A 27,527-nucleotide genomic window follows, 5' to 3' on the forward strand; every position below is an offset into this window, starting at 1 on the left:
TTGTAACTTCTCATAAGTTAATTATAAGGATGTGTTCAGTAAATATCAGTTTAAAAAGTCATTTTGGTTTATATAAACATTTGAAAAGTACTTTCCCACCGACCAGACAAATGCTGCTTTAGTGATCGTACTCTAAACACACATATTTACGATACAGGGTGGTCAGTTCTAAGTTGTTGGGTACTACCACAAAATGGACACAAAGGAAGCATTGGCAATGATTTAAAGTTAATCTTTGTTTTATTCAGATGTTGGATTTACTTACAGGGTATAAAATCAGTTTTTAAATAGATGTTGATTCTCTGATTAAACTAGTTTTTAAGAACGTTCAGGTTTAGTACATAAAAGTGACGTTTTGCCTTTAAACCCTCCAGGGCAGTGTTGAACTGGGTCCGGTGACAGCAGGTCTGCTTTTGGGGTTAAGCTGATTAATTTAACCCCTTTCTGGCTTCAAGTTAGTTTTCAAGGCCCTGCACAAATTTCTCCAAAACTTAATTGCAAAAAAAAATGTTTTATTTCAGACGATGTTAAAAACTGGATAGCTCTGCAGAGTCTGAAAGGAAGAAGACAAAAGGCCCATCATAATGTAAACAATTTATTGGAACAATGTACAGATTCAAGCAATGGTAATCATTCACGCCCACTACATCATTTTACAAATATTACAAAATTACTACAGTACAATATAGAGTCTTTGCATGATCCAAAATATTTGGTGGCCCCAAAAGTATTACTTTTTTTTTTTTCTTAATTCAGCAGCTTATATTTAAAAAAAAAAAATTTAAACCAAGTCTATCAAAATGATGTTTTTGCTTTTCATAGCAAAAAATGTGAAGGCAGATTAACTATTGAAGTTTAAAGGCTAATCGAGTTACAGAATACAGGAGCTCTTTGCACGGTCGTCGCTAACTACCGGTTGGTACTTTATAAAATGCGGTTGTTTAATAAAGCTTTGTAGAAAGTCAAACTTGTACTTGCAAACTTTTTTTTTTCTCTCTCTCTTTATGGTTTTCAACTCCCTGGTTTTGTTTTAATACAGTTATGCTAAATATCTATTGGAAATTAACAAAATCCCCAAATGTTTGCTCCTATGGCATCGTGTAGAGATTACACTGTACGCTTGAGTTCAATCACAATCACTTTAGGCAAAATAAAAGTAGATGAAATATGTGCAAGTTATAGTTGCTGAAATGTTGTTGTTTTTTTTAAAACCCCTAGCTTGGACAGCTCACAGTGCTGCAAGTAACACATCAGCTAACATCCAACATCCACGTTTATCCGTTTCTTGCAATGAAAAGCAAGCTTTTTAACTATTCTTCAGGACGTTTACGGCGGGGTGGGGGGGGGGGGGGGGGCTGCATAAAAGGCGTACACGTTAAGGAAATTATAAACAAACAAACGAAAATAAACAAAAAACACTGGAACAAAAGCAACCTGAGGTTTACACTTAGAAAAGACATATTCAAGTGGTGATACACAACTACAATGTTTAGCAGCGGTCAAGTCAGAAGGACAGCACAGTAACAACGGGCGTTCGTTGGTGTGTGTGTGCGTGTGTGTGTGTGGGTTTTTGTTTTGGTTTTCTTAGACGTACAATCTTTCAGTGGAAGAATACGAGGACTGAACACACCCCATCTAGCTGTGATCACGCCACCTCTCTGTGTGCCAAACAGCTGGAATGTGCCAGACAAGAAGAAAAAAAACAAACACATTTTGAACAAAAAGAATGATGGGGGCACATACACGCGCACACGTAAATATTTGCCTCTGTATTCCATGATGCATTTATTACGTCCTGTAATTTTTAACGTCGAATGATACCTACAAGGATCCAGTCGCAGTCCCCTTCAAAAGTGCTCCGCTTTTTGACAACGTGTCAGGCTATGACCGTGAATTTCAATAGATTTTAGTGAGACGTTATGGGGTAAACATAAAGCACCACAATGACATTCCAGATATCTGATGTTGCTTTATGAGCAGATGCATTAGTAAATTGAGATATCTAGTTATATTTTGACTAGACAAAATATCCATTTAAGATGTAAGTAATTGCATTATAACTATTATAAATGATGTCGGGTTCCCCAATAATGTGCATGGAAGCTTTAATTCCAGGTATCTGCAATCAATTACTGACTATCTGAAACATATTTCAGATATGAACAATTAAATCATAACTAGTCATAAAGTAGTTCTGACTAGTCGCAATTCTAATTAAATTTGTCTTGGATGACACCTTAATTCGAGATATGTTAAACGTTTGTTGTTTTTTTTTTTAGATTTGACAAGTGCAAAATAAATTGCAGGTATGTTCAAAGCAAATAATGATTAGGCAAAACTAAACTGGAGACATCTGGGAACTGAACCTTTTGAGGACAACCTAAACATACAGCCAGGGCCGCAATCGAATGGATTAGTCCGAAAGCATGATCTTGTGTCAGAATGGACCGTTCAACGTCCAGAGCCAAATCCAAATCCAACTAGGACTTTTTGCAAAACACACCTGTTCAAAGATGGAGTTCTCCATTCTGCCTCAGGGAGTTGGAGCCAGTTTGAATCCAAATGCATGCCACACTTTAGAATTTTATTTTATTTTTTACGCGCTTCATAAACTTTGCATCTTTTTTCTTGCACTTTATTATTAGTTACTACTGTTAGTTGAGTCACAATTTGTGGCTGTAGTGTGTAAAAATGTAAAAAGATTTTAAAGGGGTATGAAAACTTTTGAAAGGAACTGGTTTTATCCCTATAAGTATAAAGCTACATTAGCAGTCAAATTGCATCAAGATGCTTATTGCATTAGGTGAAAACTTTTCAGCAGCAATAATTAATCCTCAGTAGGGGTTTGGCTACATTATTTCAAGTACTTTTTAGTACTTTTTTTTTGTTTTATATGTGCATTACAAAGAATTAATAAATACTGCAGTTATTACTCTGGCCAGCAGAGGAAAAAACGCCTGGCTGGGTGTTTAAAAAAAAAAAAAAAGAACAAATTAATAAAAACAAAACTATCTCTCTAACTCATCATGGAATACATTCAGGCTGTAACCTTATAACAGTTTGACACTTAAAAAAACATATATATATATATATATATATATATATATAACAGCACAGAACAAGCAGACACATTAAACATTCTTCACAGTATTTTTAAAAGACATCCAGTTTACGGGGCATGAGGAAGATCAGGGCGAGCGCTCCGGTATGCGATACGCAAGGTTAATACACGTCCCAGTGTTGCAATACATACATCGTTCACTATGTACTTCTTAAAACATCGAATTGAAGCTCCCCTCCCTCCCGCAGAACCCTCTTCCCACCAAACGTTTTCGCGCGAGGGGCCACCAACATGCAAGAGATGAAAAGCATCCAAGTACCCCACAGTGACAGCCACCCGACACAGTAACACAGCCACCCTCAGGATCATGCTTCCCCCACCCCCACCCCCCAAACACAGGAAGCCAAACAACCAGCAACAGAATTTCAATACACTGAGAAATCAACATATTCAACACTGATCTGATGAAGTGTGTGTGTGTGTGTCTGTGTGCGGGTGTGTGGTTCTGATTGCAAAAGTCACGAAACTCAGACGTGTTTTTGTATCACTGATACAAACAAACAAACAAAAAAAGAGACATACAGGCTGCATGCTCTACTTCAGTTTTCCTTCAGAAATTTCAGACAACAATTTAAAAAAAAATAAATTAAAGAATTTAGGCATCTTAAAGATTCCATATGCTCTCTCTCTCTTAAAAAAAAAAAGTCACATTCACGCCACATAACAAAACAAAGAGACTCACTCCAACGTCACATCACAGCCAAGGTTTAACACAACCTAAATCCAGCGTGTAAAATCCCCGTCATGCTACGTTACAGACGGCCGGTGTAATTCTCTGGCAGAGGAAACAGAAAGTACTTTAAATATATATTACACGATCAAAGAAGAACCTTATCGAATGGCAACGACGGCCGTCAACACACATCACTAATGTTCGACAGCTTTCCACAATATTATAAGCATGCTACCTAATCCAAGAAAAGCCGCTCTTGAATTGTGCTCCCTGGTGATTTTAAGTCAAGAGCCTCTGCCCTGCGTAAAGTGTTGAAATAATAGGTTACCTGCAAGTCATTACTTACTTACTTTGGATGATATGCAGCATTCTGAAAGTACATGTCCCCACCCATCCCCCCCCTCCACCCTGATTTAAAAATGCTCTGCTAGCAGTAGCTGCTTTAATATAAAGTATATCGAAAATTGTTTTCATTAATCTGAGAATCTTCCCTCAACAAATACCTTAAAGGTTCATTGTCCCCCCCGCCCCCTAAAATTACCCATCGGTAGTCCTGAAAGCAAGATGTCTGCAGAATAAATGGGGGGGGGGGAGAAAAAAAAGAAGCTGAAAATGATCATTTCTATTATTTGTGATTGAGATTGATTAAATGAATGATCCTCCCATGATAAGGTTGAACTGCCAGTCTCTCCCCCTCCCCTGCTTGCGCTTAAGGGCACTGAGAACTGGAGCTACTACCACCTCCCTCCCACCCCTTCCTCCAGGTCAGGGAGGGGTCGACCCCCTTTCCCCCCCTGTAGAGGGTAACATGTTCCCTGGGATGGTTCCCTGTCTCGTCTCCCATGGTGAATGACCTGTGTGGAGAAGGGAAGTGGTTTTAATTTTAGGCCAACGTTGCTCCACAAAATATGTTTGCATCTCGTTTTTAAAATGGGAAGCAACAAAACGGACCCCGCGATGAGGCACAGTGCTGTGGAAGCCTTTACACCCCATAAAAGGTTGCCAGTCGTTCCTTCAAGGGAAGCGGGAACTGATCAGAGAAGCGCCTCCAGTTCTCTTCGCCCACCTGGTTCTTGAACCCGTGAAGGATCTGAAACCAAACACGAGGAAGGGTTTTAATGGCAAGTCATGAAGGACCCCTGCCTTTCAAAACAGACCTCATACAAGACAGGGCTGTCCTCAGAGAGTAAATTAATTAAGAATTTTATTGAGATTTGACATGGTACTGCTTAGTCAAGGTTTACGCAGGTTTCACTCCAATTTAAAGCCTGTTTAAAACCATTATGAATCAAATTTAAGACCTATATCTGGACACAAATGTACTAGTCATGCACTCTACAAGATTGATATTCAGTTCTGCACCGCTTTGTATTGGTCTACTATTGACAATCATAATGAAGAACACAGACGTTTGTGGTCATAATGCTAAAAAGTTCAAGGGGCCTGAATACATTTGCAATACACCGCGTCCATCAGCACCTGTGAGCGGGTGACGTCAACTTTTTTTTTTTTTTTTTAACGTTATTTATTCCCATCCATTTGCCAAATTTTTACCTTGTAGAACATTTCTCTGAGATCGTCCTTTGGATTTACCCAGGAGGCCACTGCGTCGCAGAAGAATATAAAGTCCTGTTCCAAAGAAGAGAAGTGAGGCAACGTTTCGTCTTCTGGAGCCACAGAGAACCAAACGACCGGGGCTGGAGCTCACCTGCACCACGCCTCCAGGATTTACACTGATCATGGTGCAAATTCCTCTGAATGCCGAGTCTTTCTCCTCATTGTCTCTTATATTTCGCAGAGAGGTGCACCTGACGACATGGACGGCCAAACTCAACATTGAATATGTCAAGAGCATCATCCAGTGACAAGCTAAGGAACTTGTAAAGTGCACTAACAACTTCCACTATGTAAGGCTAATGCTACTCAAGGAGTTATTTAAGAATCATAAACACAGCCTACTGCATCCCTTAATTCAAATGTTTTTTTTTTTTCTTTGAATTGATTTGTCTTTTAGCTGCAAAAACTCCTATCATGACCTGTGATCACTGACACAATAAACATGCACACCAAACAAAATCAGGGTTGTTTTTTTTTTTGCATTTAACACAGCTACACTGACTTCTAAGAACATTACTGTATATGTGCAGTGTGTTCTGCAAAACCTCATGTATAGCACCTTGATTTTTAATTTGCTTTGTTTTTTGGAAATGTTTACTAGAAGAAAAAAAAAAAAAGGTCGGGATAATTTTGGGACAGGACATGCAGCTGGGCGACTATGAAACGAGAAAGGGATTTTAGGAATGCTCTTCGGCATTAAAGATATCCTTTCTCTGTTTTTGAACCAGCAAGGCATGTGACAAAGTCTGATCCCATGCATCTTAGAAGTTGTTAGCGACAATTAACAATGGCAAAAAACTAGAAATTAAACAAATTAACGTGTAATATGAAGGTGCTACTGAGGCAAAAAGAAAAGGAGAAGAAGAAGAAAAGAAAAAAAAAAATCACAAGTCGGACCTAAAAAGGACAGGGTTAGTCACATGGTTGGCAATGATTACAAACTGATAAGAAAAAACTGAAAAAAGAAGTTTGCTTTAGAAGGAGAGCGAGGAAGAGAAGAGGAGAGCAACAGGGGAGAGAAGGGGGAGGAACAGGCGACAGACGAGAAGAGCAGAGCGGAGAGAAGATGAATTAAATAAAAGATTGAATAATACACACCAGGGTCTTATAAACTGCTGTAGCATGGGTGCCACCTCTTGAGGACAAACGTAACCAAGACGACCAATTGTTATTGCTAAGGTAACGCAATCACGGTTACACACCACCAAACGCCAACGAAGACATGAGCAATGAGGAGGGGGGAGGAGAAAAAATAAAGAAAAAACAAACAACTCAGAGACATAAATCAACAGAATCTGTGTATGATAATAAACAGACTTTCACTAGCGTTGATTATTATAGCCCCCCCACCCCTTCGGTCGTGGGCAGGAATTTAAAACATTCTAAAAAAAGACATACAGAACGTTTAAGGGAGAACACATTGATAACTCTGACAAGACATTCATAGAAGAAAAAAAAAAGGCAAACGTGGATGTCTGCTTTTGGCAACCGTTAAAACAGCTTTTTGGATCTGATAAGGAAAAAAAAAATAAGGATTCAATCTCATTGTTAGCTTAACTTAAAATGCACAATTTGACCAAAAAAAAAACCGGTGAGTTAATAGTAAAAATAAATAAATAAATTGTAGCGTAGCGTGTGCAAGAGCGGCTAACGAGATTTCTCCCTTAAACTCACAGATGTTAAATTTCAATAACAGAAATATTTATATTTTGGTTTGTTTGTTTTCTTTTTTTGAAAAGAAATGACAAGATTACTCCAAGCCAACTACTATGGAGGGAGACTAGTATCCAGCACAGCAGGTTCTTATGAGGCAGAGAGGAGGGAGGACCTAAGTTTAAGAGACACAAAACTATGCAACATTCTCATTAACAAACAGGCATTTATGAACAGTCCAATGACACATGCAGAAAGCAGATGGTACGCTCATTAGAGTACAGTTCAGTGCAGGATCAGCTGATCAGAGGCAAACTGAGGAGTGGCGCAGTGCTCTCCAAGAATTCGCAGCCTGTTGCTTCGGCATGAAATGACGGCTTTAAATTTAGTTCCAGCCAAAGCGGCTCTCTTGGAAATATATTTAACATTAGCTTTATACATGGCTGGAAAGTCTGACTTGGCTCTTTTCACGTCCTGAATGTTCTCTCTGCGATGTTCTAATACAGTGCTTTACTCGAGCATTCATACATATTCCGTTGAGCCACTTTATATTTTCACATTACATCCACAAACTTCCATGAATTGAATCGGAATATTTTGCATACTTGTAAAAGGGGGAAAAAAAATAATAATAATATTTTACTGGTAAAAAATCTGAAAAGTGCAGCATGGATCCGTTTCAGGTGACATTTTTGTAAAACCTCGATTTGCAGCAAATTACAGCCGCAAGTCCATTTGGGAATGTCTGCAGCAGCTTTGCGCCTCTACAGAGAGAGTCTGCACTTTGACTAGGCCATTCTAACAGATGAACATGCGTCGGTATAACGAGCCTTTAACGAGTTTTCTTTAGCCCTCGCTATCCTGCAATCAACTTTGACCAGCTTCTCGGTCCTTGCTAAAGTAAATCATTCCCAAAGCAGGATTTTTTTTTTTTTAGTCCCCGTTACCGGAACAAAAACTTCACACCTAAGCCTAAAAATTCCCGATAAAATACCCTGAAGTTTGTGGTTGTGCTGCAACGAAATGTGGAGAAGTTCAAGGAGTACGCACACATTTGCAAGGCACTGTATTCCGAAAACAGAGCGGACAAAATTTATCGTCAGACATTTGAGCATTTTTACGACAAAGTCGTGATTACTCTTCCATCATGGTGTATCCTGCATTAAACATTGGCCATTCTTAACATTTAACATCTATTAGCAGAAATGCATTCACATTTAAAGAACAGTAAATAAAAGCAACACATAAACTGACAGCAAAACAAACAGGTACACATCTATAGAATCCCTAATTTGTCTTGTTTTTAGGCGAGGTCACACTTCACCCTTGCATGCTTTTTTTTTTTTTTTTTTGATCAAATGGTCATTTTGACTCCTCCCAAATCAATTCTTAATGGTGAAAACAAAAGCAGAGTGTAACCTTTTAGAGACTTGAAATCAGTTTCTAAGCTCTGTGTCATCATGTATGTGCTGGTTTAGGCATTCTCTCAGTCATTCAGGATTAGCGTTTAACTGAAGAGAGAAGTTTGTCTTTGGAAACTATGTGAGGCTGTGAGGATATCTAAGCTTTTTTGTTCTGTTCTATTTCAGCATCCTGCTTCGCTTGTCAGTCCGTCCAGATTAGTCGACTCCCAAGAAGACTGGGCTCTTACATGGTTTGGCTCATTTCAGGAGCGTCAGGAATTTAAGCGCCGGGTTTTTATTCTCTTTTATCTCGACCCAGACGTCTCTGCGGCAGGCTGCAAGTCAATAACTGTAGTTTGAGCAGATTAAGCGAAACCAGCGAAACATGTGAGGCTCATTCTTTGGGAGAAAGGGATGTTTGGACAGAGATTAAAAGACCAGAACAGGCATCCTTGTGAGTGTGGTCAGTGCTGACTGAATAGGACCTGAGCGAGTCAGTGAGTGAGTGAGTGAGTGAGTAAGTGAGCACCTCCCTGTGTGGCTGGCTCAGCACTACCACCGTGTGGTACCTGTGTTTTCCAGTAGAGTCTTTGGAGTATTGGGTCTGTTAATGATCTCCACCAGCTGATGCAGCACCATGGCAATGTAAGGCTGCATTTCAGGCCCTGAGAGTCGCATTTCATTAAACAGAAAATAACGTTACCGTTTTGAAAGCAGGTTTCTAGGTAAAAACGGATGATCTGGAAGCAGCTCAACTCACCCATTTGTATAGATATCTCTCCGATTGCCCAGGTTGCATTGTTGCACACAGATATTAACTCTGGGTTCAAATTTGTACCCAGTATGGGCATAAAATCAGCTGTAAAAGAAAGGGGGGAAAAATCAATCAACTTGCTGACTGCTTATTACCAAGATCAGCTTTAAAGACAAGAACAACAACAACAACAGTGGACATACCGATGCAGGGTTTTACGTGCTGGAAGCAAGCCTTGGTGAGATCCCCAAGCAGAGCGAAAGAGCTCTGACGCACCTCAGGCATTTTGTCCTGAAGTTGAACGAAACAACATAGCTATCAACAATGCGTGCCAGTTCACTAGTTTGTTGAGCAGTGTGCTTTGACGGCCTCTTTACCTGCATGCACTGATACATAAGAGTGAGGATGTTGCTACGAGCGACCAGCTGCTCGATGGTGCCACCCAGGCCCTCGGCCAGTCCGCTCAGTAGATCCAGAGCCACAATCATGAAGTCTTTGTCCGGCGCCTCATACTGGTCAGGTTGTGACTGATGAAGCTGAACGGTGGGAGACAAAAACAGAATCTTTTAATCAAACTGTAGCTTGAACTTAAGCTCTCAGACGTAGGGCTTAAGTTCAAAAGAATGAAACATTTAGCCTTCCTGTTATCTGCTAAAAGTATTGTTCTTTCTTGTTTTTTTTCACAGCCTGAATAAATTAGACACGTCTCAAATGTTGTAGTAATTCGCTCCTAGGATCCAGAAATTTTAAAAAACAATTGATAATTTCTTCTTGCATTTCAAACAAGAATACAGTTAAGCTACAATGCCAATAATTTCTCAACAATGTCCTGTTGGAAGTGCTCTAATAAGGTTTTTTTTAATTATTTTAAATCTTAAGTAAACACTACATCCACTCAATTTATAGTTCTGCAAAGCAGATCATTGCAGAGTTAACACTGAAGCAGGTAGGCTGACTTTTCTAAGCACTACAGACTCACCATAGCCTGAGCGAGCGTCTTCTGAACCAGATTGACGCATCGCTGGTAAACAGGCTCACAATAGGGCAGGAAGCCGCTTTGAAGGGCTGTGGCTACTGAGGATAAACACTGAGGAGAGAACGGAGTAGTAGTAGTATCATGAAACTATAATAAAACTTGAATGATAAAAAAACAAAATTTAAAAAAAAAACTTACTTCTAACAAAGGAAAAAGATCTTTGTCTTCATCTTTCAGCTGGTTCCATTTCTGTATCAGTGGTGGCATCAACATCTGGATGTATTCCTATTAAAATTCGACACAAAATTAAAACCACAGTTATTTAAATATACAAATACATCCTGTGATCTAACAAATAGAAGTTGTGGTGTTTTTTTTTGTCTTTTACCTTCAGGAAAGGCTGTCTAGATTGATTAGATCTGAAAGTGCATTAACCACTACTAGCACAACAAAGGTAAAATGAGGAAGCAAACACAACAGTATGTGGTATGTCAAAATTCACACCGACTAGGAAGCAAAGCTGCGCGTTTTTGTCATCCTGCGTACCGGTTTGTTTAGGTGGTGCCCCACAGAATCTGCGAGCGTCCCGATGGCGTCGTAGAGGATGAGCAGATTTTTGTGCTGGTACTTGCTGAAAGCAAATACCAGCGTGTCCAAGATGAACGCCAGGTAGGGCACCAGCTCTGTGCAAGCCTCCTCCTCCAACGTGGCAAAGGCACTATGCAGAGGAAATTAAAAATGGAGGTTATGATCCTTGCAGAAGTGTTCATAGTCACTGAACGTTGTCACATGTTATCCACTTTACTTATTCCTTAGTCCAAAGCTACATCCAATTCACAACCTCTGTAAACACCAAGGGTGGACGATTATCGTATCGCTTATCATATATCGTGAAAGATTTCTTAACGTGATAAGAAATTTGATTTCAATGAATGATGTTGGATCAAACAAAACTGAAATTTTATTTTTACTATTTTCTCCACCATTTGTTCCACGAGAGCATTGATGAATATCAGAAAATTCACAAGTCTAATATATGTAGTTACTGTGTGGAGTTCAGTGATATAAATCTAATTTATTTAAGTAAGTGGCGTCCGGAAAAAGGCTGTTTCAAATAGGAATGTTTTCCAAGAGCAGTATTTGTGATGCGATGAATACTGTGGTATGCAGTCGCAGTCATACAGAGAAGTAATAAACTTTTTTTTTTTAAATCACAATTTTTTATTGTTACCACAATAGTACCATAAAATATTGCGATAACATTTTAAGGCCATATTGTCTATAAAGACTTGAATCACCATCCAATCTAATTCAGCTTGTGCCATTTTACAAAAAATCAACGGCCATTTTTTATGTCTCTGGAAGTGGAAAGAAGGTGAAAACATGACCAAAGTATTTTAAGATGCAATTGTAAAGAAAGTGTTGACTCCGATGGAGCTAAATATCTATGCATGCCAGCTTTAACTCATTTTTATTTCCAAAATGAATTGGGGGAAACCATCTATTACATTCCATCCACTTTCCAATTGACATTCTTCTGTTTTGTTGCTCGTATAAGATCACAATAAAATATACTCACCTTGCGGTTGTTAAAAGACAACGTTTGAAAAAGTTCAACAGGTGTGAACATTTTCTTTACCTGCAAGCGGCCTCCTGCACACGTTTGTTGCTATCCAGTATGCGCTTCAGTAGTTCAGTCATTAGAGGCTTCAGGTAAATATCCGGGGGCTGGCTGACCACCCAGTGCGCATAGCGACTCAGTGTCCAGCAGGTGATGGATCGCACCAGTGCCTTTTTGTCAGACAAGCACTGGTTGAGGTGCGGGATGAGCTCAGGCAGGTAGGGGATCATGCCTTGCATGCAACCTGGGAGGAAAAAAAAAAACAAGAAAGAAAAGTTTAAATTTAAGCATTCTCCTGATCATCTCTTCTCTCTCCCTGTGTCTTCCTCCTCGTCCCCACCTTCAGCTATAGCCCCCAGCACCAGGATGCCGGACTCCTTTACAACCCAGTCAGGGTGGAAAAGCAGCTCTTTGAGCAGTGGGAGGATGTGCAGCAGCAGATCGTCCCTGAACACATTGGCCAACACGTCCAGCGCTGCCGCAGAGCACTTTCCTAACATTTTTGAGAGCATAGAAACACGAGTGTGCCAACAGAAATAACACGCAGAACAAGAAAAAAACTGGAGAAATGAATCACAAGTTTAGGAGCAGTTGATATGAAAAGGGACAACTTTTAGACATACACTGCAAAAAACACAAAATTGTAAGTATTTTGTCTTCCAAATTTCTCAGCACACCTCAATTAAGACAAAACTAACTTACAAGTAACTTTTCAGCAATATCTAGGCGCTCGTTTTAAGTAAATAATTTCTTAATATTGATGAAAAAGTATTAGTTTCACTGGCAGATTTTTTCCACTTATAAAATGTGAAAACGTACATGTTATAAGTAAAATAATCTGCAGGTGGAACTAGTGCTTTCTTATCAATATTAATGAATTACTTACTTAAAACAAGCTCCTATTTCTTGCTGAAACGTTACTTGTGAGTTAGTTTTATCTTATTTCAAGTGCATAAAGATATTTGAACTACAAACCAGACCAAAAATACTTGGCAAGGTTTTGTGTTTTTGCGGTGTTAGGGACGTCTAGTCGGGCACCAAAACTCACGCAGGTTCCAATCAGAAATCGTATCGTCGTCGTCCATTTCATCGTCGTCGTCGTCGTCGTCTTCCTCAATCCTGTCGCCCTCGTGCTGCTGGGCGACCGTGCGGGAGCGGTGGAAGCGTGGTCTGATGTCCTGCTCGTTGTCTGGAATGGCCTCGTCTTCCTCGATGTCCCCCTAAAGCCAGAGACATTTTAAACTCAGCTAAATTGGGCTTTGTGTTACATGTTCGGGCTGAAAACGGTAAGGACGACTTAAACCCAGCGCCTGCCATGTAGATTCATGAAGCATTTCATCCTTGTACTTCCAGGTAAACACATTAGGGAACACAGACTGACCTTGAGCAAGATGATGTCGATCTCCGAGTACTTCATCCCGTTGACAAGTACAGGAATGAGCCTGGAGCAAAAGCCAGGGATAAAATTATATGGAAAAAAAAATAATTAAAATGTGCAAGGATAAGTTCAAGTTCACAGGCAATCACTCACGCCTGAGGGTCTACGTTAGGCATGGCTTAATGTGGCAGATTGGTGACATACGATATCACAAAGGCCAGCAGTCAGAGCGATTCTTACTCAGCCCAACATGAGGCCATGAGGAAGAAAATCCTTCTGTTGCCCAGGCGGACATGAATCAACCGGTGTTAAAATTAAAAGCGTAACACAAACTTGTGTGAGCGGTTTCTTACTGAGAGAGGTGACCGCACAGCACTTCTTTACACACCGGCTGCTCAGCCAGTGTAAGCCAGAACTCACAGGCCTCCAAGGCGACATTCTCGTCTGGGTCCTGGGTCCTCAGGAGCATGTACTGCAAAAAAATTTAATAAATAAGGAAATACTCAAGAACAATCATCAAACATTACGTCTGACTTTGGCTAGATATAAATCAGATTCTTCTCCAGGATTTCCGCAGGTTTCACCAACTCAAATTTCAGACTTTTCAAGAACATTATGCATGAAATTTAACAGATGTGTCACAACAAAAAGAAATTTGCATATTTTATGCTGTAGTAGTGCAAAGCTTTTTTTTTTTTTTTTTTTGCATAGAATGAATCTAGCACCGCAAAGAAAAATGTCATCTGGAAAACTGTCAATAAATTTACACTTAACCACGACAGACGCAAAAAAAAAAGAAGGGAAAATTAGCAACAAGTTAGCGGTAGCCTCAACTGCCTCAATTTACAGAACGCAACATAAATATCTGCAAGCGACTGAAACGCTCGTCTGACAGAAAAGTCAAAATACGAGATTAAACAGTCCAGTCGCCAAAATTTAAGATTTGTGATTAATGTATTTAAGGCTTACTTACACTTTTTTCAAATCAATTTAAGACTTTCTAAGGCCTTAATTTTAGATATATGAACTTGAAACTAAAAAATTTTTACGCTTTTCCACAGTTGCTAAAAGATAGCGACAAAACTGTAGAAATATCCACAGTGGTCACGAGATAGATGAATAGATAGATGAATATTGAATAATGAGATGGTTAGATAAATGGGTGAATGGAAAATGTGTAATTCATTATGTGAATAAAGTCTTTTCTAGCTCTTCTTCCAAACTCCATACTTTTTCAAACCTGGAAGCCATTTAAGCCACAGTCTGTAAATTTTAAAATCTTCCATCATGGTGAGCTTTAATTTTAGTTTAGTTGTCAAAACAGCTACTCCAAAATCAAACACAATAACTGTCATCTGATACTTCTCTCATTTCTTCTTCTCGACAGTTCGCCTCACAGACATTTAGCTTTATGAACACATTTCTCATGACTGACAAGTTGTAGCCACACAAAAACACACTTTCACCATTCCAACACCAATAAGAAAGTCAACATTTTCTTGTTTATTTGAATCATGGACATAGATCTGCTATTATCCAAGCGTTCAGAACACGACTTTGTGTTTAGCTTTAGTCTTCTCCGGGAGTACACATTTTCATTCTGCGTCGTTTACCTCTACGATGTTGTGCATGTGAGGCAGAAGACGATCCAGGCGAACCTCCAGCAGCATGACGAGGGCTCTGCAAACATTCTTCCTCACTTCGGGCTCATCATCAGTCGCCAGTGCAAACAGGTTCTGCAGAACACACAAACCAGCACCTTTTCTTTTATTACTGGTAATAAGGACTAATTGTACTAAAAATGACGAAAGACACAGTGCCCTCGCAAAGGTAATCACAACCTTTTGAACTCTTCCATATGTTTGATTGGGATTTTGTATCGTAGAGCGCCACAAAATAATGTTCATAATTGTAAAGTGACTGATAAATCGGCCCAGACTTTCTTAATTTTGGGTGAAACAGATCTCATCTACCTCCGCAAGGGTCTGAAGATCAGCCACAGTCCTCTTTTATGCTTTTCAGACAAACACAAAAAAATCGGTATCAGCCAAAATCAGAATCAGCAGATCAGACTTTTTTAAAGATCAGCGGATCGGCCAGAAAGCTGCAATCGGTGCATCCTTAAAAAGGTTACGTTTGATCTAAGAGTAACAGACCACAGAGGACTAAAACCATGATCTAAAATACAAATCCTTGACTCCCAAATACATTTGAAGTGTGTGGTTTTAATGTGACAAAATGTAAAAAAGTAAAAATACTAAATGACATGAATAACTCAATTTTTATATGAAACAACATTGGTTCATTAGCTGTTTGGCGCCTCGTCTTTCTGATTTTTTTTTTAGATAAAAGCTGATATTTCCCCAAAAAATTAAAAAACTCAAACGCACATTTTTCCAAATTGATGCCGCATGCGTCCACATGCACTGCGCTTACCTCGATGAACGGGTCAATGTGAAGCATTAGGGCCTGGGTCCTGCTGATGATGAACTGATTGACACAGGCGATGGCATGAGACCTGCAACACAATAACCACACCACTTGAGAGTCACACTGGCTTGTTTTGCTCACATGCTGCCCACTATAAATGCAGCCTCTGTGCTACTTTTTATGGAGTTCTTGTTTTCTGTTTAAATGCAAACTGCAGCCACATTCAAACGTAGGGATAAAAAAACTGACTGTGCGTCAACGGCACGCTAAGAACAGAAAGAAATTCATAATCTACACACACAAGAAAGTTTTTAAACCAGGGAAAGATTTATTGAAAAAAACAAAACAAAAAATAACAAACTTACAATAAATGTAGCTTTTGCTGCTTCTTCAGTGTTTGATACTGAAGAATTGAGAAAAATACTACATTTTATTGGAGCGCATTGATTAAGTGGGCAATAAAATACCATGTAAAAATATTTTTTTGTGCACAATTACTGGTACACCTGCCAATTTATCTTAAACAAATGAGAGTTTATATAACTTCCAATTAGTAGTAATTCATGACATTCAGTTTCCAATAAAATGAGAAAAAGACACGAGTTTATCTTGCCACCATGAAAAGTAAACGGTGTTAAGAAAGCATCTCATGCCCACTTAAGTGGGCATGAGATGCTTTCTTAACAATTCTAAAATGGTTTAGAATGTGCGACTCTATGGGCTTGTTTTCCTTCCAAATAATCACAGAAGTTTGTTTAATGCACAATATTGTGAAACACATTTTATATTTAAAAATGTAAAAAGAAAATGTAAAAAAATCGATATCGGACAAAATTAGAATTGGCAGGGCATGCTTTTTAAAGATTGGTGATCGGCCAGAAACTGCAATCGGTGTACACCTAGGATAAATCGCCACAAAAATGGTTCCACAGACACATAATTGACATGGACATTTCAGTACCTGATTTAAATCCTGTAAATAAATAAAAAACTGTGACATCAGCTGGGAAAAAACAAAACAAAGCAAAGCATCAGAGGGAATCCAGGATTCTGATATCGCAGTAAGTACAGAGTAAACCAGCATCTTAACGTCCGCAATGATAACACATTCACTGTGACGTTTATAAAGCAACTTGCATTTTGAAAACAGCATTCTTTGCAACAAAAGAAAATAAAAATTATTACCTAATTTTCGGGCTGTTGTGCTTGAAAAACTGCAAGAATTTGGGGATCATGACGTTAAGAGGACGATCCAGCATGTCGCTGTCCAGGATCTCAGCAGAGTCCTCGCAGATCTTCTGCAGCGCCCCGAACGCTCCCTAAAGACAACATGCAAAAAGAAAAAGAAAATGTGAGAGGAAAGAAAAAAAATAGGTCTAAAATGTTTCACAACTCTGCAAATGTGGGGGATTAATAAGGAATTCTATTCTAAATATGCAGCAAGTCAGACAGATTGTCTGAACCACAGCTACAGGAAATAGACTTCAATGGAGTTGATGGTGATGTCTATTCAGCCGAAAGCTTTCAAAAATATTGAAATATGTTGCAAATCCTTGTGTAATCGGCTCTATTGTAAACAAATGTTTCACAAACCTCAACAGGATTCACCTGCTACTGCTACAATAACCTTCAATCTGTTGGCCAGCGGCTCTAAAACGCACCTCTCGGTTAATATTAGCTGCCTGGCGGATGTTTAGTATGCAGCCTTACAATATGGTGCATATTCTAAAAAAAGCAGCCCGGAGAAGCAGACGGCACCGACACAGACGTTGTGTGAAATGTGTTTCCATGGAAACCTGCTGCCATGTCAGGGCTCCCTTTTTAGATGACAGATACAGAGCGTGCAGAGAAGAAGACGACGACGAAGAAAATAACGTAGGGGATGAAATAAGACGGAAAGGGTAAGGTGTCAAGGTCACAGACACGCCACGGTGGAGACGGTGACATTATGAAGCACTTTCACTCATTAGAATGCAAAGTAGTTGCAGGCGTTAAAGCAACAAAATTGGTGAGAGGCAGCAGCCTCTGGAAATGTCATCTCTGGGTTGACGGGGAAAAAATATATTGTGAAGTTCTTTGATGTGCGTGACATTTAACGGTGCTGAAAAATAAGATAGAAGCTGCTTTCCTATGTGAAAACATGTCAAACCGTTAAGCGAGCATGGGAGCGGAGAGAGGCTGAGAGTGCAATGGGAGTGTAAACAGCGAAGTCGTGAGAATGGTGCGTTCGGCGTACTCGACAGCCCTGGAAATCAGAAGAACACGCGAGCGTTGACGGGGAGCCGAAATACGCCAGCAAGCAACATAAGCAAAGAAGAAATCGAACTGACCTTTACAACTCCGCTGCGTCCACATGCCAACTGCCATTAATCAAAACAGTGAAACTGTCCAGGCAAAACCTATATTAAGCCACCCCGCCTCCAGCCCCAACCTTACACCTGCTTCTTCCTTTTTATAGAGCAAGGGAGGCAGCGGTCGGGTGTGAAGCACAGCCGCATGAGTTCGGCCTGATCAACCAAATACTGATCTGAAACTATAAACAAAGATGAGGCAGTAAGCTTGAAACTAATACCACTTCCAAAGTGCTAAAAAGGTATTTTTACTTAATTGGGCCATGTGGCTATCACAATAAAGCTAAAAAGGCAACGACACCACACAGCTCCACAAAGTCTAAGCCGACGTTTTACTGTGACCTTACATCATAAAGCTAAAATGAATGCGGAACTACTACATGTTAATACTTGAAATTAACTAAGCACAGCAAATGTTTCTCAGTGCTGGAATCTCATAGCAACGTGTGCGGCTTAGAAACTGCCCAATCATGTCAATATGTTCCAAACGTAGACAGCAAAGCACCAGTAGTTGCGACACTAGCTGCATTCTCATTGACTATATTATTGTGCAATTAGAAATACAAAACAGCGCTTTATGGAACACATGTATTTAAAAAGAAAAAAGCTCATGTTTTATTGCTAAATGTTTTGGTGCTACAATGGTTTTGCGACCCTATCAAAATTAGTGTATTTTGCTAAACTGTAATGGAAACACTTTTTTTCACAACACACACATCACATGATCAAAATCCGGATGTTACTACTGGCAGAAACGACAAAGAAGACAACAGGAAGTGGTAGGTGGGAAAATGGCGTGGAATGTTTTTATAATGGCTTATCGCGTGAACAAACTTATTCACGTGTGATTTTTAATTGAGTTTCTTATTTAAGGAAACACCGCAAATGCCAAAATGTGCTTTTTCTATGTTAGCAGAATATCGACAAAGTTTTGCCTGCATTTGTAATGGAAACACAGCTACTGTGGATTATTTATAGATGTTGGTTATTGCCAGCAAAATTACAGAGGTCAATACATGCACAACACAGATTCCCTTGGAAGATGCATCTAAAACTAGGATGTCCTAATCCAGGCATTCAAACTACTCTAGCTTTCTCAAAGCTAGATTTTACTGTTCCTTATGCGTCTGTGTCATATGAATTGCTCTTTGTGTTTTCATCAAAAGCTTTTGATGTATGAGAGCGAGAATTGAGCAGGAAGCAGCTGAAACACTAATCCATAAATGTTATGACGGTGAAGGCAAAGCGCTACGTTTATAAAGCAGTAGAAACCCAATGAATAAGAACAATGTTACGAGAAGAATGATCAACAAGGCATATCAAAACACAGAAAATATATGCCAACGTTGGCTTAGCACTTTGGCAAACTGCTCTATGTGCAAACCTCGTCAGCAAGAACGAAACGTGAATTTACTGAGGAATGTAAAAACTTTGGCGCTAACAAAAGTGTAATACTGAAAGAATGTGGGGTAATGATTCATTGCGCTGAGTAACTAAATTGTATTAAATGTACTGTTGTATGGGGCTGGAGCTTAGCATTCATCAAAAATAGCCTTTTTTTGTATAAATCTGCAAACAAACATTCACAACAGTCACACATCTCTAATTGGATTCTTTACAGCAAGACAAAGTGAACATTTCTGTGGTATTTGCTGCTAGTCAGATGTGCTTCCATTAGGCTGAACAATAGTTTCAGAAGGAATGTCCACATTGCTACAACAACCCAAGAACAGAAGAACATAAAGCATTTTAGAACACATCTAAACCTGGAGCACAACTTGTGCTCCAGCATTAACTTAATCATCTTCAAAATCAGACATTAAGAAGCTTTGCGGCCTTCAAGCCGCTTTTCGAAAACGTATCAACTCTACTAAAGGGTTTTTACATTCGGCCGCTGTTCAGTCTTAAGCCTTGCGCACACAAACACACACACACACACTGAGACACACTTCAAGATCCTCTGCAGTAAATAGCTGACCTAATTCTAAGACTCTGAATCAGCTTTATAAGAGATGATGGCTGGGTTGCCACGAGGGGGATCCATATTTTTTTTTCCCCTGCCACATCTCTGCCTTAAATTTCAGATAATCCTGCTTCCTGAAAGTCATCTGGACGCTCCTGGTGTAACGAGCAATCCTGTCCGGACACACTGGTGAGACACTTTTATGAGGCAACAAAATATATAAACTGTTGTGATTTATTCCAACGTTGCTCTGGAGCATTTGTAGCTATCAAACTGTGAATCTGACAGGGAGCCAAACCTACAGTGTAAAGTCCAAAAAAACTGAATGACAATGGATTATAGATTAAAAACAAACATGGAGGACATGGGGAAAAAAAAGGTTTGCTTTTATTTTCCCCCCAAATATTCACTGCGTAAACTCATTCTGGGTGATTATGTGGTAAATGCCAGAAAATGGGGTCACATGGTTTTCAGGTTATGACAGAAAAAGAGAGACTGATGATATTCCAGTGTTGAATAATCTGTGGTAGTAGCTGCTGCTCCAGCTGTGAGGCCACCATAAGCTCATCTGGCCAGCAGGACGTAATCCAGATGCTGCTTTAGATGTGCCTTACCTCTTCTCTGCCCACCACAAATTACTGAACAAACACATATGCTTACTGGGAGTCTTCGGTGACAAACATGCTCACTTTCAGCCCTGTTAAAAAAAACAATTTTTTATATCGAGTCACAACTTGTCTGTATTTCACTGGAATTTTATGTGCCGGACCAACACGAAGTAGCCGCCTTTGTTCTTAAACCGCTAAATGCAATCCAAAAATCAAAACGTAAAAGCACAACAGCTGAATCCTGTTTGAACACAAGCAAGCCTTAGTAAGGTAGCACAGCCAGGTGCTACGGGAATTTTGAAAAGCAGCACTTTAATCCTCATCATTTTAGAAGATTTAAAATTGATTTTATCCAAATTCTAGGCAAATAATTGTATTATTGAGAATGTGTTGCAGGGTAATACTGGATGAAAAACTGTTAAAAGACTAAACTTCTAGCAAGAATTCCCTGAATACACAGGCACAGATAGCTCAGGTTAAAAAATAAACGTGTTAGAATGGCTCAGTCAAAGACCAGAACCTAACTCCAATCAGCCACAAGACTTCAAATTAATGTCCATGGATGCTATCGACCCAACTTGACTGAAATTGAGCTATTTTGCTAAATCTAGCCAATATATCCACAGAAGGACCGCTTCTATGTAGCAACACGAAAAATAAAACACATTTTGTTCAGAATTTCCCTATTATGGCTATTTCTTGCAACAACACTGTATACAAACATGCTAAACATATGAAAAATATGTGAACTTCTCACCTCACATATGTTGTAGTCTTCAGAATCCAGCAGCAGACAGAGTTTGGGCAGAAGCTCAGGCCAGTTTTGCAGCTCTCCTTTGGAGGCGATGGTGGTGATGAGGATTCCTGTAGTGGAGAGATCGCTCAGTTTGACTCTGCACACATGAACGCACAAATATCACACCAGCGACCACAAGCATACACGTAGGAGCTTTATACAGAACAGGAACATGAAGTTGAATTAGCCGCAGCTGCAGCTCCGAGGTCTAGACTTTGCTCTGCAAGAAGGCTCAACAGAGAGCAATAAAGCCACAAATCACCGATTCTCATGATAGATTCTTTTCATCACACCGACCACAACTTGTTAAAACCTTTCACAGGAAAATTAAGCAGGTCATGTTTGAGTCTTAGAGAAGCACGGCAAGCTTAGATCCCAGCAGCTACAGGCTACAGCGTCCTGACAACATGGAGCACGTGGTGCTAATTGGAGATAGCCCCATGACAGAAGTGCAATTTTTAAAAAATCTATTTTACGCCGTCGTCCCTACTCATGCCTCGTACTTTAAAGAACAATAAGCATTCCTAATATTTCATTTATTGCTAGCAAAACAAAATAAGAGAAAGATTTTTGTCTACAGGAATTGGCTTAATTTAATGTCTTCTCTTCGATTTTAACTGCACTCCCGTTCAAAGTGACTCTGAGAATGTCGCTTCACGTTTGCAGCATTCTGATAAGCTGCTGCTAAGCCAAGCAGTCAGAGGTGAAGGAGGGGAAGGACAACAGCAATGGCTGCCGGGCCGACACATCCCTGTGTGAATTTGTCTTCATTTCAGAAGAGGAGGGGGGGGGGAGGAATAAAGAAATGACATTTGTTTGATGCTAAATGTGTCAATTTTCATCAATTATCCTTCACAAACAATAGAACACTTTTCTCTGATTCAAATGCCTTTTCACTGGATTTGGACCATTCCGATGAGCCTGAGTTTGATAGAGCAGTAAGCATGCAGTATTTGGTGCGCCGGAACCTGAAGTTTAGCACACTCATGGCTGCAAGCACTCAAACAAAAGGTTGTGGTTTTGCTAACTGATTATTTTTAAGCAGACATATTTCTCAACATTTAGTGGAGATTTTTATTCTCAGGGGAAGGCATTTCAGTCAAACAATCAACATGATATTTGAATATTATGTGAATAATATTTTAATTTAATAGAATATAAAATTATTTTGTTTGTCTCCGTGTGCTCTTTGCTATGGTGATGAATAAATACCGAAATCTTTCCTAGAAACTCTCACTTCATCTAATATCCATTTAGAATCACATATAAATAAGCTTTGTGGGAACTAAGGCGACAAGTTATTAGGTAGGTATGCAATTGAGATATTAAAGCTGAATATCCGATGACAAGAACTAGATCCCTGCCAGTCTTTATGAGATTTAGTGGCTTGGTCACTAAAATACACTTTAGCTGGACATGAAGGGCACTGAAACCGGATCCAACTGGCCAGATATATTATTGGCATGCAGAATGTAAGTCTGTGCCGTCTGCTACGATTTCAATGAAGACATTCGGATTTGATACGACATGCAGCTCTCGTGGTACCTGAACGTGCAGGCAGTTTGGGAAATTTCACAAAATAAACTCAATGGCAGCGTTCATTGGACAGATTTTCCCTAAAACGTGGCACCCGACTTACCCACTGTGGCACGAATGAGGGGAGAGGAGTCTCCGATGTTTTGGAGGCATTCGCTTTTGATAAAATCAGACACTCCGTTTGGGAAGTTCTGGTAGTGAGCCTTTACGTTGTTCTTCAGAATCAGTCCGCTCAGGGAACGGGTCGGTTCGTCTGTGAGGAGACCAGAAACAGGCCGGTGAATGTAACTTTAATTTTTATACCATTTTTATAAACATGACTTAAGACTTAAACAAAAACAAATGTTAATAAAAGCAGCAAAAAAACAGTGATTATTTGCCTTAACAGTTTTACTGTGCAGTGAAAACCTATTTCCCCCCCTTTCTGGCTTTCTCCTTTTTTTCTCAGATGACAAACAAGCTTTGATATCAAAGATAATCTGAGTAAAAAAAAAAAAAAAGTTTTCAAAAGATGAATCCATTTATAAAGGGAAAAAGTAAAAGACCAAAGAAGTTGGAACATTTTGGAAACTAACACAGCGATTCAGAAAAGGAACATTATACTGACATTGATCTGAGACGCACCAGGAAGCTCACCTCTGAATGGCTCAAAGAAAAAATGTCAATAATCTGATAGACGTAAAAAAGCTAACTAACTGGTAAGGATATATTAGCTGCAAGTTAGCGGTAGCCTAAGACGTCTCGATTTACAGAATGTAGATGTCTGCGAGCGACTCAAACATTTGCCTGACAGAAAAGTCCCATGAGAAAAATAAACTACATAGTATACGAGATTAAATAATCCTGCCACCACAAAATTTAAGACCTGTGATCAATGTATTTAAGGCCGACTTATTGTTTTTTGATGAATTTAAGAAATTTTAAGGCCATTATCTTAGATTCATGAAATTAAAACTTTTACATTTTTTCTTATGACATCTAAGACACTGTAAGACTTTAATTTTAGACACATAAATGTAAGTGTTATAAAAGGATGCGCAGACACTCTGTCGTCTGATATTAAAACAGTTTTTAATGACTGAACTCTTTAAGGGGGGCAAATACTTTTCACAGCCCTATTGATGTTACCGTTCTATTTAAATATAATAATCTACCAAATTTAAAATGTGTCCACCTTTCAGCATTTAAACCTAAGCTCCAAAGGTGTGCAAGTAGCAAATCAAAACGTCTCAACACCCCTCGGATCTTGTACTTAGCAGACAGTCGTGCCAAACGCTGCATCTCTGCCAGGAATCGGGTTTAAATTTAGAGCGACCCATATTCCCAGAGCCACATCATCTATAGCGAAGATGCCCCCGGGTCACCCTGAGTCATGGCCAGATAGCTCCTTCCCAAAACGTGTTGCATAGAATAAAGAGGGGGGGGAAAAAACATGCAAGGTGAGAATAGAAGAAGGTAGACAGACGAGTTAGCTTACCTTCAGATTTTAACTTGGTCAAAACAAATATCAAATAGTTGTTAAAGTCCGGGTACTGGTTCAGCTGCTCGAGTCTCTGAGAAAAAAAAAGTGGTTGAGGATGACAACCGTACACACGGGATGCACAACATCAGTATCTTTATTGCAGCAGTGAAGCAGAGTGTTTACTTTTTCATCCAGGGCCAACAAAAAGAAGAAGTGGATACAGTTAATGTGTGCAAGTGGTGGTGTAATGTGTGGACGTTTGTAATGGGTCATAAATATGTCATTTACTATGACCGAGTACTGTGAGTACCCGACCAGATGGCGTCTTTAGGGCAATATCGTCTATGAGCTAATGATGTGGCTCATATGAGAGTGTGTGTGCGTGTATGTGTTGGTGTGTGTGCGTGTGAGGAGGGGGGGGTTACGTAAGCAAGTCATTTAGGATCAGCAAGCAGCCACACAGAAACAAGTCAGCCTAGCTGTGGATGATCCTTTTTTCCTCTAATGTGAAAATATTAAAGCTCATTTCCATCTGATGACACTTCACGAGTGAAACGACGGCAGAGGTAATGAAGCACTTAACACTGTATAAGCTGCAATTAGCAAAAACCACACACATACACACACCCCTCGTCCCCGAGGCAGCTTCTAAGCCCCGCTCCCGTTTAAGTCTGGATGTGTCATGAGAGTGAAAACATGTCCATTCCGACACGTTTGCGATTCGGTTTTTGGAACCCCGTTGAAAAACGACACCGCGGCAAATGTCAACGTGAAAGTTCAAATGACAGCTGGCCAGTTTTTTTTTTCCCCATCTTCCTTGCACCTTAAGCGTACCAGACTAAAGTAAACCCCAACTAAACCGTTCGTTTTGTTTAAATCAAAAATATTGATATTGATATTTCTAACAGTTATTTACTGAATTTAGCAAAATGCAGGCTACTTTTGAACCAACACGTTCCTCATTCCTTGTCTGCCGTACTTTTATATCGCCTTTACCTTAATAGGAACTACAGCTAGGGCTTATTTACATCTTTACGTGGTAATCAAAGGAAGGTGTGGTAACCTTTCAGCCAGCTGTTCAGCAGTGCAGAGCAACATATGAGAAATGGTATTCATAGTAGTCACTCTTCACGCCATGAAGTCAGGTAAAACTCTGGTAATTCCCTGACATTTTTTTAAAAGGGCTTTCCATCATAGCAATGGTATGACGGAAAATTCTGTGGTTTTAAAATTGCAACTATTCCTTGATATTAAGCCATCCGAATTAGGGAGCAGCTCATTAAATTTTGCTCATTTCAAAGCTTGTGTATCGGAAAGAACCTCAGTTTAATTAGCTGAAAGAAGATAAAATAGGGCGGAGCTGCACAGAGTCAATAAATTTCATCAGGACTTGTTCAAACATGAGATCCTGTGGCGCTTTAAATAAGGAGAGTCTAAACTATGTGTATCATCTTGTTTTCATGCAGCCTCTCAGTAATTTATACTCGTGGTGTAAGATCATTGCCATCTTAAGTCACTGCTTTCATTTTCAAGATAAGTAAGTATATATTAAAAACACAAACAAAGCTGTAATTACAGCGTAATGCTAAAGTGATATTGCATAGTTAGAGACAAAAGACAAGATTTCAATTTAGTGTGCCATTGGTGAGACTTTTCTGTGAACACAGTTGTTCAAACTAAACTTCAAGGAACAGAAATAGGGGATAACATGATTATTATTTGATAAAAGTCCTATTCACTTTTATCTTAAATAATCAATCAATCAATCAAATTTTATTTGTATAGCACATTTCAGCAGCAAGGCATTTCAAAGTGCTTTCCATCATATCAAACATGATATGATGGAAAGCATAAATGAAATGGTTTTTTAAAAAAATCAAATATGGCATTGTTTTTAGCCGAATTACTGACATTAACAGCTTTCTACATTGCCTTTCCAATAACGGTACACATGACCTTGTTTACATGAACCTTGGTGAGGTTATTATGGGAAGAAAGGGGGGGAAAGAAAGAAAACCCGGTCAGCACAGGCGAACATGTTTCTAATGGTAAACACCTTGGCGTACATTAGCCACAGCTAGCCTGTTGAGTGTGACTGGGCTGTAATAAATGGATAAATCTTATTCCCGAGAACCGGAGGAAAGGATACTTGCTGGACGGATCTCTGCGTGGACGTATCTGGTGACTGAGACTCCTTCAGCAGCTGTAGTATTTGCTGAAGCCCCTGCTCGTCTGGCTTCCACTCACACTCCATCTTGCTGCCGCGGATAAAGCAACAACATAAGCTCACACAGAGGACTTACAAGCCAACGGCTCATAAATGAGAACACCCCCCGCCTTCCCTCCTCCGCCCTCCGTTAAAGGCAAAAAAAAAAAAAAAAACATGTCTGACACAGAAAGGCTTTTACCTGCTCTGTCGCGGGCGACGTACTCGCTTGTAGTATCCTTTCTGTGAAAATGTGAGCGTCTGTCTGGGTTTTCAGACATGGGCCCGTTTCGGCAGACAGGTCCGTTCTTCGAGCCAGACGAAAAAAAAGCTTCAGGTCAAACAGCCCTGCGTTGATTATAGCTGCCTCGCTTCGGTCAGCTGACACCCACCTGCGAGGTCCTAGTGCTCAACGGATCTTTGCTTTTCACTTGCCAACTCAAATCTCTCTGTTTATTCATGTATATGTTTCTTTTCTTTCAGTTGAACTTCTTCCACGTGGCAAATTTACGACAAACAATTCTCCAGCATCCTTTAAAAAAAAAAAATTAGGAGTCCCTAAAGAAAAAAAACGTAAGGTTTTGATAAATTACCTTCATTTCAGATGGTACTTGAAAGCAACACAAGCCACCCCAGTGGATTCGTGACTTTCCTGCTAATAGAAAGGCTGTCGAGTCTCAATAATAATGTAGCAATAAGCCATCGATTAAATTAATGCTGATGTGATCACTAGGATCAACTGTGAAATTAGTAAATAAATTATTTTTAATCTGTCCATAACTGTTAAAAATATAGATATATAGTTTTAAAGAAATACAATTGTGAAACGATGACAACAATGACGTTAGGAGAAGAACGTCATTGTTATTGTTGTTGTTGTGATAATAATAATAATAATAATAATAATAATAATAATAATAATAATAATAATAATAATAATAATAATAATAATAATAATAATAATAATAATAATAGTGTT

The 27,527-nt window shown here is 39.4% G+C and overlaps 1 protein-coding gene across 2 annotated transcripts; it reads right to left on the reverse strand.

The window, feature by feature from the left end:
- Positions 1 to 579: 579 nt before the first annotated feature.
- tnpo1 (transportin 1) lies at positions 580 to 26,915 on the reverse strand. Of its 2 annotated transcripts, XM_032570642.1 has the most exons (25): positions 26,751 to 26,914; positions 26,492 to 26,600; positions 24,358 to 24,433; positions 22,984 to 23,133; positions 21,306 to 21,412; positions 16,812 to 16,945; positions 15,633 to 15,714; positions 14,810 to 14,932; positions 13,550 to 13,668; positions 13,200 to 13,260; positions 12,867 to 13,038; positions 12,159 to 12,311; positions 11,837 to 12,062; positions 10,744 to 10,915; positions 10,396 to 10,482; positions 10,201 to 10,308; positions 9,599 to 9,757; positions 9,425 to 9,512; positions 9,228 to 9,326; positions 9,037 to 9,132; positions 6,510 to 6,585; positions 5,503 to 5,602; positions 5,349 to 5,423; positions 4,746 to 4,884; positions 580 to 4,648 (listed from the first exon to the last, which is right to left on the reverse strand). In XM_032570642.1, the coding sequence occupies exons 2-24, from the start codon at positions 26,594 to 26,596 to the stop codon at positions 4,777 to 4,779; spliced, it is 2,676 nt and encodes an 891-aa protein (XP_032426533.1). In that variant the 5' UTR covers positions 26,597 to 26,600; positions 26,751 to 26,914; the 3' UTR covers positions 580 to 4,648; positions 4,746 to 4,776. The 2 variants fall into 2 exon arrangements, 1 of the variants encoding a protein (XP_032426533.1); XR_004340290.1 differs by lacking the exons at positions 580 to 4,648; positions 4,746 to 4,884; positions 6,510 to 6,585 and having other exon boundaries at positions 26,751 to 26,915.
- Positions 26,916 to 27,527: the final 612 nt, after the last annotated feature.

This window comes from Xiphophorus hellerii, chromosome 8, assembly GCF_003331165.1.
Source record: "Xiphophorus hellerii strain 12219 chromosome 8, Xiphophorus_hellerii-4.1, whole genome shotgun sequence".
Lineage (NCBI taxonomy): Eukaryota > Metazoa > Chordata > Actinopteri > Cyprinodontiformes > Poeciliidae > Xiphophorus > Xiphophorus hellerii.

Coding starts and splice junctions, on each gene's coding strand:
- tnpo1 (XM_032570642.1), bottom strand. CDS start 26,596: ATGGAGTGTGAGTGGAAGCCAGACGAGCAGGGGCTTCAGCAAATACTA. Junction 13,669..14,809: donor ACATGCACAACATCGTAGAG/GTAAACGACGCA, acceptor ATTTTTTTGCAG/TACATGCTCCTGAGGACCCA. Junction 5,603..6,509: donor CAGCAGTTTATAAGACCCTG/GTGTGTATTATT, acceptor CCATGTCGTCAG/GTGCACCTCTCTGCGAAATA.